This window comes from Aquila chrysaetos, chromosome Z (assembly GCF_900496995.4).
Source record: "Aquila chrysaetos chrysaetos chromosome Z, bAquChr1.4, whole genome shotgun sequence".
NCBI classification, from domain to species: Eukaryota; Metazoa; Chordata; class Aves; order Accipitriformes; family Accipitridae; genus Aquila; species Aquila chrysaetos.
In genome coordinates, this window is record NC_044030.1 from 1,725,402 (window position 1) to 1,740,628 (window position 15,227).

Genomic DNA, 15,227 nt, shown 5'->3' on the forward strand with positions numbered 1-15,227 from the left:
ATAAGTAAACCTGACATAAATAGCTAACAATGACAATGAAAAACTAATTTTAGATATGTTTTTTAATTTACTTACCTCAAAAAGGTAATCTCCTATATATTGCAAAGGGTAGTACGGAGCTTCAGAGAGACATTTTTTGTTTTGCATAGGAAAAATGTTATTATTGATGAATATGTGAGTTATATTGCACTCTTCATTTTGAGATGAACATATGGTCGCCTTTCCAGCTTGAAGCACTCTAAATAAACATATTTGGAAAGATGTATTTACTGCATTACGTTAATACTGCCTAAAGCTACATTATAATTCACAAACTAGAAGCATGCAAGTGCAAGAGAATAAGGGTTCTAGATGTATGGCACTGCCGAACCTCATTAGGAGGATAAAAAGGGCTCTTAATAGCCTTCAGAAAAGCAAAGAACGCACTTAACACAACATGCTTCTCTTCACAATTTAACACTATTAAATAAAATCAATGTACACCTCCTACATATCTGATAGAAAGCTTTATCCGTGCATTTTTTCAAAGATCAAATTTGGTGACAGCAGCTGTAATTTATTGCATTATACCCCCCACAATGATGATGGTCTTTCAATTAAGTTTTGCAGTAAATTAAGTGGTTTACCAAAAATGGAACACTGCTTTTCTGAACTGTAACATGGTATTTTCATAATGCAAATACACTTTTTTACTTCATTTTGGAGTTAGTTACAGCATTTGGTGCTGTCCAATGTCATACACAGAAAGCAGATTTCTCTTTGGGACACCATTACATGTAAGAATTTCCCCAAGAGCAACTTCCAGAGTGGTACTGCTGCAACTATTCTTATCTTTTAGAAAAGATGCCAGACAAAAAGATGGTGGAAGAAATAACATCTGCTGACATGCTGGATATATGTTTTACTTTTCATGATCCAGTTACGTAAAAAGAAAATGGTGCTGGTCTCATACACTTACCCATCCAACTAAAGGCAGGAAAAGCACATAAGGGGGAAAAAAGGCACAGCATTGTAAATATTAGAGAAAAAGAAATCTTTCCCCAAAGCAATAGTGGCCTTTATGACTGAAAAAAGTACTTGCTGGAGACAAAAAAATATCTACCTTTCACAGTGTTTTCTGACTGAGTAAAAGGGTACCCATATTGGTGTAAGGGAAACAGTCAGGAAAAGGAGATTCCTTCCACAAAATTGCCTGTTCACCTGTCTTGCTGATGTAGCTCCTGTTAAAGGTTATTTCCATTGCAAACAGAGAGCTGTGCAAGACAGCATTTCAATAGTGTTATCATGAAGATCCGCATAAGCAGTTTTTACAGAAAAAGAAACAGCATTTTTCACAAGCATAGCAGGATAAGTGCATCTTTCTACAAGACAGCACATAGTAACCTCTTCCGCTCAGCCAAGAAAATAGCATACTTAGAATACCTTCAGCTGGCAAAATCAGAACATAGTAACTTCAGCTATACCTCACTTCATGAACTGCAGACAGGCATTCTGCAATGCAGCATGCAACCCTGTACCATCATCAACCAGACAAACTGCACTTCCCTTCTTGCCTGGGCATCTGTGGCATGCCCAGACCTGAGCACTCCTAACTAACTGGGATTTCAACAGAGGAGGAGAGGAGGACAGTATCTGCTCCTGCAATGAATGTAAAGCTCTAAAACAGTGTCAGGGGATGCCTGCTTTTCCTGCACCGGAAGCAAATATTACTTAACACGCTCTGTTTGTGATTCACTGTAGTATTTAAACCACGGAATCAAAATATGTAGGAAGAATATGGAGGGGAAAAAAAAAAAAAAGTAGTCCCAGAATTCTTGCACTTCAGTTGCTTTCCTTTTCTCTGCTTTTCCTTTATACTTTTGTCCTTTCCCTTCTGAACTATCTGTATTTACATTATATCAGAAACATCTCTTACAGTACAAATTAGGTCTTCAGAACTACAAGAAGCTGTTGCATAGATGCAACACAAAAAACGATCAGGTCAGTCACAGCGTGGTGGACCACCCAAGTGAAATAATGTATCTTGTTCCAGCTACTATTTGCATTTAACATCCACACAAAATAAATGATTTCTCATAAAAAACGTAAGCCTATGTATCTTGTCTCATAAAGTAAGTTCCTGTAAGCAGTTTACTGAAGATGCAAGCATATGCGGATGCGTGTTATTTTTGACACTATACTAAAAGAAAGCAAGAAAAGCAGTGATGTTAAAGATTTAAAGTAATTTCATTATAAAAAGTATGGAAGTATGTTAATGAAAACCGTTCAGAATTTGAAGAGCTGGAGGTCGTTATGGACCAAATTAACTGGGATGGAAGAACAAAAATGTGTTCAACCATACAATTAAGTGTTCCACCGTTCATTATTTAAGCTTTAAGACACATCCTCCTACCTTCTAATAGACGCCATTCTTTTATCACCTTCCTTAACAGGGAGGACAACTTTCCATCTGTGGAAGGCCCCTGGAGCACTAGAGCATGTCAGCTCTTCACGCCATCTTTTAGGTGCAGATTGCATTTGAGGTGAATAATGGGTGTCTTTTTCAATTTCATATCCCCATTCGTACGTTGTTTCATCAAGCCATCTGCCACTTTCGGCACTATTAATTATGTACTCCTTAGTTAGTATCCACTTTCCTAAAAAGCAAATGAACTGTCAACCACAAAAGATTTTTTGTGCAGACAAATGGCAATCAACTGAAGATCTAATATAAAATTAACTTCAACCTTTCTTGTGCAAATAAAAGCTGGAATTATAAGTACCATTTTAAAAACTTCTTCCTACTACAAGAGTTCTCCTCTTCACACTTTAGAATCAGAAATCTCACAATACCACTGAAAATTATCATTTTGTTTTCTTTTAACGATGAAGTACCTTTTTACTCTTCCTAGATAAAATACTTGCCTATGTCCTCAAAAATCTGCAAATGGAACTTTTCAGCTTCCCGGATTTTGTTCTTATGACTTCCACAGTACCATGCTTAACCCTTTATTTTTAATATAATTTGACACTTTTACAAATGTACTAAAATGTAGTAAAATGAAGAAATATTTTACCACCAGTGATTAAAAAGAGGAACGAAGGGCTTAGCATGTAAGCTGTTTCCTTAATATATTCTTAATATTACTTGCACTGCAACTGTAGTGAATACCAATATTAGGGGGATACGGTTTTAGACTTTTGTCTTTCCCCTTTCTTCTTTTCACATCCTTTTCTCTCATCCCTTGGCTCCACCTCCTCCACCTTTCCTCTTTCATCTTCTGCATGTATGCTTTTGATACTGTATGTAATGATCTTCCCCTTTTTCTCTGTCTCTCTCTTCTTACAGGTTCAGGTCAAGAGCCGTGGTTAGTACCCTGCTCCTGTATTGAAACACTACCTACAGAAGATACTGTAAGAGAGATTGACTTGAATTGTGTGAACCTAATTGGCTTCACAGAACAGCAGGGTTGACTGGCAAAATGTCTCAGTGCAGGAGCACAGATGGTACTTCTACATAACCTAGCATAGGTACCAGTAGACTTACGAGTGGAAAAGCTATGCTGTGCACAACCTGAAATGAAAGTGTTTTTAACATACAAAGTTTCCAACTCAAAAGTTCTGTAAGCTAGAAGTCCATGAAGGTTGGCATCCTTGTTAGTATTTCTGTTCACCTCTAGGGAGTTCTAGATGGGTTTAAACATGATCTTTTACACTTACTTGGGAAAAACTGCAGTAGGAATGAACACACTCTCTCTGCCATCAAGGGCAACAGCAATGATTATGCAAAAATAGCACCTTGTTCTGCTTTTGGCTGGGGTAGAGTTTTCTTCTTAGTAGCCGGTACAGTGTGTTTTGGATTTAGTGTGAGAATAATGTTTATAGCACACTGATGTTTTAGTTATTGCTAAGTAGCGCTTATTCTAAGTTAAGCATTTCTCAGTCTCCCATGCTCTGCCAGCAAGCAGGTGTACAAACGAGAAGCTGGGCAGAAGCATGGCCAGGACAGCTGACCTGAAGTAGCCAAAGCAATATTCCATACCATAGAATGGCATGCTCAGTATATAAACTGGGGGGAGTTGGCCGGGGTGGGTGCGGATCACTGCTCCGGCATCGGTCAGTGGGTGATAAGCAATTGCATTGTGCATCGCTTGCCTTTTCTTGTTTGGTTTTTTTTTCTTTGTTATTATATTCATTACAATTATTATATTTTTATTATTGTTAGTATTACATTTTATTTTACTTTAGTTAGTAAACCGTTCTTATCTAATCCCATGAGTTTTCCTTTTTTTTTCTTCTGATTCTCCTCCCCATGCCGCGGTGGGGGAGGGTAGCGAGCAAGCGGCTGCGTGGTGCCTAGCTGCTGGCTGGGCTTAAAACCACGACACACATCTTCCACGATAAAAAGTACTAGATAGTATCGGGGAAGATTTGCAAGTATAGAAACACGACAGATTTTTGCATTTCCGTGTGGACACTACATATACCGTTTCCACACAGTTGAAGAAAACTTCTCCAGATGATTTAAACACCGAAAAATAAGAAAACATTAACTCAAAGGTTTATCACAGTTAAAGTGAAGTGCTATGCCACAAATCTATCTGCATTTTAACATCGTTTCACTCACAGAAGCTTTTGGTCTATGTCCTTTTTGATTAGAGTGTGATCAGAACTTTACATTAGTACAAGGTGACGCATTTGTATATATATACACATACTTTCACCCCCTCCCCCCATTATTAGCAGCAATAGATGATTGAAAATGCCTACTAATATGTTATGTAAGTACAACTATGAAATCAAGAAATTTACATATGTCTTTAAACCCAAATCCACGGTTACTTATTTCTGTCTGTTATGTCTTAGATTTAAGATTAGCCATCCTAAAAATAGCTTTAACACTTCGGTAGAATATGATATAGAGAAACTAAAGATCACGTTTAATCAGTTAATAGATCAGTATTGTGAAATCGTATAACTCCACAAGATTTTCTAAGCTCATCATAAAATCCTTCCAGGTAATCTGTCTATAAAGAAATCTCAAAATACAGAATTCTCATTCTAAAAGCATTTTAGTTGCTTATGTATGCGATTTCAGCATTGGGCCTTACTGTTGTGGTTTAACCCCAGCCAGCAACTAAGCACCACGCAGCCGCTTGCTCACTTCCCCCTACCCAGTGGGATGGGGGAGAGAATCGGAAGGAAAAAGGTAAAACTCGTGGGTTGAGATAAGAGTAGTTTAATAGAACAGAAAAGAAGAAACTAATAACGACAATAATAACAATAATAAAATTACAATAATAATAATAAAAGGATTGGAATATACAAAGCAAGTGATGCACTCGCCAACCAATGCCCAGTCAGTTCCCAAGTGGCAATCTGCACCCTGCAGGCCAACTCCCCCAGTTTATGTACTGGGCATGACATCACATGGTCTGGAATATCCCTTTGGCCAGTTTGGGTCAGCTGCCCTGGCTGTGTGCCCTCCCAACTTCTTGTGCCCCTCCAGCCTTCTTGCTGGCTGGGCATCAGAAGCTGAAAAATCTTTGACTTAGTCTAAACACTACTTAGCAACAACTGAAAACATCAGTGTGTTACCAACTTTATTCTCGTGCTGAATCCAAGATGTACCACTATACCAGCTACTAGAAAGAAAATTAACTCTATCCCAGCTGAAACCAGGACACTTAGGTAAAAGAAAAGCAAGAGGAAAGACTAGAGGTTTGTCTCAGAATGGCAAAAGCCTGGAATTTTCTCTTGCAGCATAAACAGGAACTTACAGGCAGTGACGTTTACCAGTGAATGTTGTGTGTGAATTTTGTGTCAAAAATCCATGCTGACTGCAGGTGTCCATACTCTCTCTCTGCCCCCTTTTCAGGTGATCCATTTTTTATGGGTCCATAAGCACCCATATCATTTGGGTGTGACTTCGTGATCTAACTAATATATAACAAAGCTTTCTATCTGGGAACAGATGCAGATAAAATAAAGCAAGATGGCAGGAATATAATTTAGGAAAATATCCAAACCCAAAAGAAGTAAATTAGAACTTCAACATAGTACTATGTTAAAAATCTAGGTTAATGAAACAAGAAGAACAAAGGCTCATAAGACAGTTCATTCACAAAATAAAAACAGCTAACTAGAAGCCTTTTAAGGGTCCCTTCCAGTCCTATGTTATGGTCCTATGACATTTTACAGCAAATCTTTTACTCACCTGCAGCACAGGCAGCTGAGAACTTTTCACTCCTGCACAGCTTTTTTGCTATAAGATGTGTACAGTTTCTGTATTTCTAATAAAACAAGAACAACACAACACACTTTATCACTGGAAACGGTTTAACTTTCCTGGCTATTTATACACAACTGTAAACTACTGCGCAGACCGTTCCTTTAAGGCTCACATTTTTTCTTTCTGCCCTAACCATCAGGTGCGTTAGTGAACAATACCTTACAATCTAAAAAAACACAGTCCAGTTTGAACAGCCATTTGAGTAGTGCCTTCTTCTCTTCTTTCTTAAATCCAGTTAACTGGATTACCCGTTTCTGGCTGCTGCTTGCCATCTGTTGAAAGAAAAACCAAACCAAAAGGAAACATTAGCACAGAAAACACACACCGCGAAGCGTTGCTTGCGTGAGATCTTACTAGCGCTTCCTACTTGTTTTCCGAGAAAAGAAAAAAAAAAAAAAAAAAAAAGGAAAACACACGGCGAGGAACCCACGCTACCCGCCTTTGAAGCCGCCGCTGCCTGCCACAGCTCGGACACCCGAAAGGCGGTAACGGGGTAGGCCAGAGACACCCCCCGCCCCGAACTGCGGCCTGCAACGGGCCGAGCCCCCCCCGCCCCCGGGGTGGGCACCGCGCAACCCGCACCCCCGCAGGCGGGAGGCTGCGCCGTCCGACCCTCCGCCCCGCTGCCAAGCGGGCACCGGCGGGTGGTCGGGGGCTTCCCACCGCCTCCCGTGAGGGAAAGCCGCCCCCCCCCCCAAACCCTCTCGGCGGAGGCCCCCCCTCAGGAAAAGTGCCACAGAGGTGCGGAGGGCTCACCGACTGTCCCGGGCAGGAGCTGCCGGGAGCGAACGGCGCGGGTGGGGAGTCCGCCGGCCCTCACGTACACACGCCGTGGGGGGGGCGGGGGAGGGGGGGGGGGCGGCGGCGTGGCGGGCGCTTTCTCGCCCGTCGGGCCGCGCCGTGCCGGGCCGCGCCGTGCCGGGCCGTGCCGGGCGCTGCTCCCCACGCTCGACCCCCGCCGCGTTCCCGCCTTCCCCGCCCCGCCCCCGGATGTGTCGGCGCGGCCGTTCCGGGCCGTTGTCACTGACGCTCCGCGGTCGCCGGGGCTGTCGTCGCGGAGCGGCGGGGGGAGCCCGGCGCGGTAAGTGGCCCCGGCGGGGTTGCCTTTCCCCTCCCTTTTACCGTGCGACCGGGGCCTCGGCGCCGAGCGGGACGGCTCGGGTCAAGTCAAGTCAGGTCAGGTCAAGGCTGGGCCGCTGCGACCTCGCCGCGGAGCCCCGGCCCTCCCCGCGGCCCACCTCCTCTCCTCCGCGGCGCCGGGCGGCTGCGGCGCAGCCGGGTGTTGCGCAGTTACGAGGCTGACCGAGGAGGCGGCGGGGGGGTGGGTGGTGGGCGCCCGCCCCCGCGGCGGGAGGGCGGTGCCGCCGCCCCTCTGAGGGGGCCCCGCTGGAGCGGCGGCGGCCGCCCGGCTTCGCGCCTCAGCGTGGGGCGGGAAAGGGCGGTCTTCCCTCAGGCCGAGAGGCCCAGGGTCCTCCGGGCTGGGGTCCTGGCGGGGCGGGGGTTGGAAGGCCGGAGGCGAGGTGGGAAGGACGGCGGTGCCGCCTCAGGGTCTCTGAAAATCCCGTTTTCTGTTGCTCAGCAGAGTTAGAAGAGTGGAAGGCGGTCTGGTAGGGGTGTGTGCTGGAAGACGGAAGAGACCTCGCTGAGTAGAGGAAGCAGGTGGAGTTGGATGTAGATGCAGGTTGAAGTGTCTCCCCTCTGGAACGGGCTGGCTGTGAGAGTCAGGAAAGGGACCAGAGGTGCCTGATCTTCCGTACCTTTTACTCTGTATCTCGGAGCAACTTTCAGATTCTCTTGTGCCACATGATGGCTGATCCTCGGGGAGGATGACCAGGTACCGCTACCGCCAAAGGATCGAGCCACATATTTTGGTGAAGGGATTCCTGCCCTGCTGATCAAGTGGGTACTGACTCTCCATTGTGGAAGTCGGTGTTTGATTTTTTTAAATTACAGAGCAACATAAAAAGGTGAAAATAACATTCAGATTGTACCTCAAGCACTCAGTTTAGAAATGTAGAAATGCCAAGATTATGACTGCTTCTGAAACTTTATTTTGGTCCCTTGTGTATTTGAGGGATGACTTTTGACTTGCTTCCTGGTGCACGTAATGCAATGAATGGATAGCACACAAGAAATCTCTTAGTGCTTCATAATGAATAAAATTAGCTTTGTAGAACGCTTTCTTTTTTATTCCTTTGTTATGCGGTTGGAGAGTAGAAGGCACAAATCCTGATTCAAGCAAAAACAAGATGATTGAGTTGCCTCCTTAGAGAACTGAATGCTACTCTCCTCTTCCATAAAATTCTTACGTGATAGTGGACAAATCGCTCTGTACTCATTGAGGCAGCTGTTTCATTTTTAAGACCTGTAAACTGAGATACGTACAGCAAAACTTTCACAAGTGCTGAGTGTTTGTCGCTGCAGCTTAGATCAGTAGCAGCGATGCTTTGACGTCACCAGTGCTACAAAACATAGGTATTCCTGTGGAAATAAAACCAAAACCACCTAGCTCCGGACATCTAAAATTTGGCAGCACATTGGACACTTGGTTTTAAATCTCTCTGAGTTTACCAAATATCAGAATGGAAAAATAGTTCTGCCAGGGCTCAGATGGGTCTAGTGTTGCTGTTTATAAAGTATTCTGGTACCCTTAATGCTTATGGAAGTTTTTTTCCTATCTTCTGTTTCCTTAACACTGCAGCTATATTTTTGTATGCAAGCATGAAGAAGTAACCATCAACAACCTCTGTCATTAGTTTTTGGTATAAGTGACACTTAAAAATCTTTAAACAGCTACTTGAATATTCAGACTTAAATGGCTGTATTTATGCTTGCATTTCTTGATTGACAATGAAGGTTAGTTGCATTTTCTATTTTGTACCGGTTGAACCTTTATACCTTTACTATTGAGTTGTGAGCACTATAAAGGTATTAATTTTAATTCTTGTAAACTTTTACTTTCTGGTAAACAGTTTTATTAACTACTACTAGCTACTAACCATTACTTAACTGGTAACTAATACCAGTTTTATGCTACAGGGCTCCTAACAGGCTGGGGAAGTCTTCAGCATACAGTACCATAAATTTCAGCACACAGTACTGTAAACTAGCTACTAGTAAAGAAGTTGCATACTTATATGATGACCATTTGTTACCTTTGAGAATGAAATGTTTTCTAGTTTTTATTTGTTTTTTCTTGTCCCTGGCACATAACATATGTGGAATCAAAATAACTGAGACATCAAACATTTCACATTTATTTTCACTTCAAAATACATTGATACTGAAGTGTAGCTTTAAGAAATTAAGAATGTGTTTTTACCTTCATTTCAGTGATGTCTGGTAAGTTTGGATTTCACTTACCCTCTTCCTCTATTATTTTTTCATAAAAAGCCTAAAATATGTTCTTCTTTTTCATCCTTATTGTGATCTCATTATAGTAGCTAAATATCTCTTAATTTGTTATGTTTTTTCTTATTTACAAGAGTTAGTATTAGGTCCCATAGGTCTAGGGAGCAGTCTTTTTAACTGGCATATTTTTCAGTACCTTTAGGTTTCTTTGTTCTTTTAATGTGTTTGTGAAATATATGGTTCAGTTGCTCAGTATTATAAACTATATTTAAGCTGTTTGTCTCTGGGTTTTAGATGAGTATCCACTTTTACACTTTTTCTTCTACAGTACACATGACATCCTTTATAAAAATTCAGAAGTGATTTTCAGTGCTACCCAAACAGTATTTCTCTCACAAGATTTCTAATTACATTTTAAGGGCTCTCAAGAATTGCTGTATAGCTCCCATGTCCTCAGTTCTTTAAGAAGCCAAGATCAGAGGAATAAGTATTCCTTTTACTCTTTCACAAGAAGAGCTTACTTACAGTGTTTCAGGTGCCCATCTCTTTCAGACTTCTGTAACTGCATTTTTCTTAATTTTATTTCCTAGAGAAACAGAAAAAAGAGAAATTTTGTTTCCATTCCGCTGTTACAGCTTTCTACCGTATACTTTTTGCTTCCTTTATGTTCTACACATAATTGTCTTACCACCATGTCTTCTGCCTTGAAATTTCACTTCTTACATTTTCCCGTAGATGGCTATTTTACTTCACATAATATGTGCAGTTATCTTTCTCCAGGCCTCATTGGTTGGTATAGCCATGATCAATGTGTTCACTGTTGAACCTTGTCCTTAAATCTCACAGTCTCTTTCTGCAAGCCTTCACCACTTTATCCTCAACTTTGCAGTTTAGGGTTTGGGGTTATTTTTTGCGTTTTTTGTCCCTCACTAGCCTTTTGACTTCCTATGCTGAAAATTTTATGTAATTTCTTGCAGTAATTGTGATAGTGATACAATCCATGCATAAACATCTCTTCCATTGTGAAATATGATCTGACAGATTTTTTTTATCTATTGGAAGTTACTTTGCATTATGTGCTTAAAATATTTTCCATCATGCAAACAAGTTTATCAGTTGACTGATTAATGATGCCGTGAAAAGCCGAAATCAGGACTCAATAGTCAGAAGACTATTAAGCAGGTATCCTTTATTGCAGCGCTGGGCACACAGGGGATTTCTCCTCCTATTGTGTGTGCCTGGTCAGGTTAATTGCATAGTTTATATACAGGTTCTATATACATATTCATCAGATTTCTGAGAAAAGTTTTACATATTCATTAGTTTTCCAGGAACTCATTATCATATGTAAATGTCCTTCACGCAGGTGTACTTGAGGTCTCTGGTGGTCTTCAGGAGTCCTCTGGTGGTCTTCAGTAGTCTTCCTCACTTGTCCGCTACTTGACCCTTCTCGGATGATTCTGCACTGTGCGATCTTCTGCATGTTTTAATACATCTTATCCTAAAGAGTGCTCGTTAGTGCTTCTATTATCTAAGCATACAGTTTGATGTAATCCATATGGATACTTCTAAGCTAAGTTATCGGAGAGGGCTACAGTCCTAAGCTTCTTCAGAAACTGCAAGGCCATCCAAAAGCAATTTCTCCTACATTTTGCAACACATGGAACTTTTATCTACCACCTGTTAGCAAATAATCGGGTAAAGAAATAGCAAGGCCATTGTATTCAGAAAAACATCTTTGCATCATTAACAATTACAGAGCTGAAAAGATTATTCATTAGAGCTTTTTTCTTCTGTTGCCTCAATATAATGTGTGTATACTTGTTTAAGCAGTATCCTTTGACAAAACAAAGCACACAATGCCATAGGCAAATTTTGGTCAAACGTTTAGTAGTCACAGCTTTGTAAAAAAAAACCCAAAACTGAAGCTACACTGAAAAGTCAGTCTTAAAAGCTAGAACAGCATGAAGTGTCTCCACACTGCCTTCATGTGGAGAAAAATCTAACTTTGTGCCCTGTTTTAAGTCCATGTTATAAGTCTGTCTTCAGTACAAAGCACTGACTCTGGCTTTGTCAAAATGGTGAAGGAATTTAAATTTTCTTCTATAGTGATAAGGGATTACAAGAATTAGAAATATTATAAACATAGTATAAATCCACAGAAGCTAGAATAGCTTCTTAATAATAATTGTTCTTCTCTAAATGTACCTGTAGTTTCTTTCATGAGCTGATGAATATAGCAATGGCAGAGCAAGCATTGTCAAAATTGTTGCTTTTCTTCAAGCCTTGCTGCTTATGTAAGCTCTCAGCTATCATAACTTTGTACTTACATTTAAAAACATCTTCTTTATGGTCTTTTCAGGAGGTATCATTTGTGTTTCTTTTGTGTAACCATTTTTCTTAACAAAGAACATTTCCTTTTCTGATCATTGCAAGCTCAGCCTATCTTCCTATCTCCTTGCATTCATCTGCCAACTCACATTCCGTTAATGTATGTCAGTGAATCAGTGTTGAGGGACAAATGTAGAGAGCACAGAACGGTGTTCAGCAATTTGTTCAATAACTCTTCTGTAAACGGTGCCAAGCTATATACTTTATGTGTATTAGTTCACTCATTAATGAATTGGTGTGCTGCGCTTAATTAGTGCACTTTCAGTCACTCATGACTTGGAATAAGGTTTTGTTTGTTTGTATGTTTTTTTCTCTTAAAATATAGGTAGTGGAATAATTTCATTTTGCATTTAATACTTAACCTTTCCTACCACGTAAAGTTCAGGTTTCTTGTCCTTGCTGGACATAAGTTAGTCTCTGGCTGCTTGGACGTTCTTTCTTAATTATATTACTGTTCTCCTGCCCTGACCTAAATTCGCTATACCTGCCTGGAATACTTAATTGACCTAATTCCCCCACTGACCTTCTAATATTTTCACCTACGTAGGAGATCCATTCTGATGTGGTCAGCAAATTTTCCTTCATCAAAGTCCTTTCACCTTTTTTTTTTTTTTTTGAGGATCCACATAAGCTCATTCAAATTGTGTTTGTTGAATTTTTTTAAAATATTTTTGGATGTGGTTTTAAAATGCTTTTTTTTTCGTGTATTATTCTTCTCTAAGTAACTGCAGTCAAAATGGTGAATGTGTGTAATAGTAGCAGAAATTAGAAATTTTTCTTAATAATTGTATGTTGTTAAATAGCACTGTATATACTCAGAATATTCCAGAATGGTTTCTTCTCTGCAATAAACCCCCCCCCCCCCCAAGTTTTATTTATTATTAGACAACTACCAACAGCTTGATTGATGCCCCATAATGCAGATAAATATGAACCCTGGCTCACAGACATTAGAAAATCAAGTTAGACATGATGTAACCAGTGGGGTAACGTGTTGCATGTACACTTTTTACCTTCTCCGCTGTTTGCTATACTTGAGGTCAGTACAGAGGGTAGGCAAAAGGTGTAGAGGATTGTGGATGGGAGGAGAAAAGAAAATTACTAAAAAGAAGTTAGGAGGAAGTATGGCATAAATTATAATACGGAAGATAATGAAGGTACAACAAGAGCAAGCTGGTGTCAAAATACCCTACAGTATGTTACAGTTCTGTCTATGTATCTTACCATATGTAACTGGAAGATTATATAAAATCGTTACATACAGGTATCAGACGTAGATTTGGTACTTAAGGTGAGGTTAACAGAGTATCACAGCGGTTCCTTGTAACTTACTGTTTAGTTGTCCCTTAAGTTAAAGTGAAACCCCTGTCATCAGCAGCTCTTGCAGATAAATACTGTATTCTTATAACTTTCTTTGTCATCCATCCCTAAGAATTCCAGGTTGCCGCTGAAGGCAACCTTACCCTGGGATAGCAGTGTCTCTTTAGTGTCTTGAAGCATTCAGTACTAAAATAATGTGTTAATTGGTGTGTTTTATCAGAAATCATTGTCTAGTAGACTCAAAAAGTAGACAGCATTTACCAAAGAATAAATCCAAAATTAACTGTCAGAGTAATAGCAAAAACCAGATCATATTAATGTAGTTACCTATCGCTGTAAGGAGTGGGTTTCTCTTTAGATAGGCTTTGGGGTCTGTTTCAATGCAAAATAAGCCGAATATCCATAATTTTTATTTTTTTTCACCGAGTCTTGTGAAGAATTCATTTGGATGAAGTTTTTCTTAATGACTGATTGTTTCCCATCACGCTGGTAGACTGGGAGTTAAGAGAAGTGGAGTTTTGTTACTGTGAAGATTACTGTGTGATTCTACTTGGCTTTGGCATACCCAGATGTAAGACATGTGAGTCCTTCTCCAATCCAGAGATACCACTCTATGCTATGAGGGAAATGTTCCCTCAAGGAAAGAGGCAGCAATGTCCTTTTGTGATCTGTAGTCCCAGGAGCTTTATGAGAATTGGTGAGGTCCTCCAAATAGCTTCCTGAAAATAACATAAGGATTGCAGAAAAAGTGGCTAGACCTTTTGCAGAAGGGGTGCTTTGGCAGCCCCTTATGCATGGAAGAATAAAAGACTTCCTTTGAAGCAATGGCATAGATTAGGCGTCTCCCTCTTTTCTTCCACTTTCCCAATGAAGCAATGACATTTATTAGTGTAGAAGCTTTTTGCTGTCAGCGGTTTCTCCCATCTGGAGTGCCAGTATTGACAGAAGGGCTGTGTGGTTAGCAACATTATTGCTCATAAAGATCATCAGTAAGGGCTGAAGTAAGAGCAGGACTGAAATCCCTGACTGGGAACAGAGCATCTTTTCGGGAGATATTGGGGAGCACAAAAGCTTCCTTTGGGAAGGCATTATGGGCTCTTCTGTATAAGCGTAAACTCTCTAAGGATCCCAGCCCTGTTTCTCTCCTTTTCCTGCCTCCCCACTCCCAGCAGCATCCTCAAAGGTTTATTAGGCAGACCAGAGTGGAATTTAGGTACCCAAAGTCCTACTTCCCTGTTGTTTAGAGGTAAACAGAAGCCCCCCTTCACAGAATCTAAGAAATTACTTTACAAGAAGAGTTGCTAGTACCAGCTGTCAATAGGATATGGATCTCCTCAGTAACAAGAATGTTGTAAGTGGAATGATTTTGAATTCTGTTCACTAAGGGATTCTGGAGACAGGTGGCCTTTGAGATGAGTCTCCTTGAGTGGAGATACCACTGTACTCTTGTCCATCTGCAGCTAACTCTTCCCATGTTTTGGTGGTCAAAGGCTTAAACAAATATGACTGTTCCACTCATGGGATTGTAAAGACAGTATGGCAGGGGAGGGAACAAAACAAAAAAAGAGCAGGATGAGGATTAATGGGGAGACTAATTAGGAGAATTGCATGTGTAGCATATTGGACATACATGATGTAAATCTTATGAGGTAAATGGTAGATGCTGATTGAGATGTGGTAAATTAATCTGTCAGTTTTTAGGTTAAACATTTAGAGCTGCTTGCAGAAACTGATTTGCTGCAATCCGTGGAGGCATAAAATAGGCTTCGGTGAATTATATTCGGAGGTGTTTCCATATTTAAGTTACTCATATGCCAATTTTTTCTAAGCAAAACGTCAACCTCTTAAATTTTCAGGATAAGTGTTATATCGGAATGAGCTTGTCTCTGCAAGA

General features: G+C 40.8%; 2 protein-coding genes across 10 annotated transcripts in view; one reads left to right on the forward strand and one right to left on the reverse strand.

The window, feature by feature from the left end:
* Positions 1-7,612, reverse strand: part of SLF1 (SMC5-SMC6 complex localization factor 1) — a 43,104-nt gene extending 35,492 nt beyond the window's left edge. For 2 of the 4 annotated variants that reach the window (XM_030004916.1, XM_030004912.1), the window contains exons 1-5: positions 7,028-7,153; positions 6,430-6,543; positions 6,197-6,272; positions 2,393-2,636; positions 76-238 (exon numbers count right to left, since the gene is read on the reverse strand). In XM_030004916.1, coding sequence (XP_029860776.1) covers positions 76-238; positions 2,393-2,636; positions 6,197-6,272; positions 6,430-6,543 — 597 coding nt within the window. In that variant the 5' untranslated portion in view covers positions 7,028-7,153. The other 2 variants (XM_030004915.2, XM_030004914.1) reach the window with 2 other exon arrangements.
* Positions 6,555-15,227, forward strand: part of KIAA0825 (KIAA0825 ortholog) — a 253,319-nt gene continuing 244,646 nt past the window's right edge. The window contains exons 1-4 of one of the 6 annotated variants that reach the window (XM_030004906.2): positions 7,278-7,352; positions 8,060-8,170; positions 8,973-9,033; positions 13,903-13,904. The gene's annotated coding sequence lies outside the window, so the exon portion shown is untranslated. Of the gene's footprint in view, positions 6,765-7,268; positions 7,353-7,697; positions 8,171-8,972; positions 9,034-13,902; positions 13,905-15,227 lie in introns of those variants that run through there. The other 5 variants (XM_030004909.2, XM_030004910.2, XM_030004907.1 and 2 more) reach the window with 5 other exon arrangements.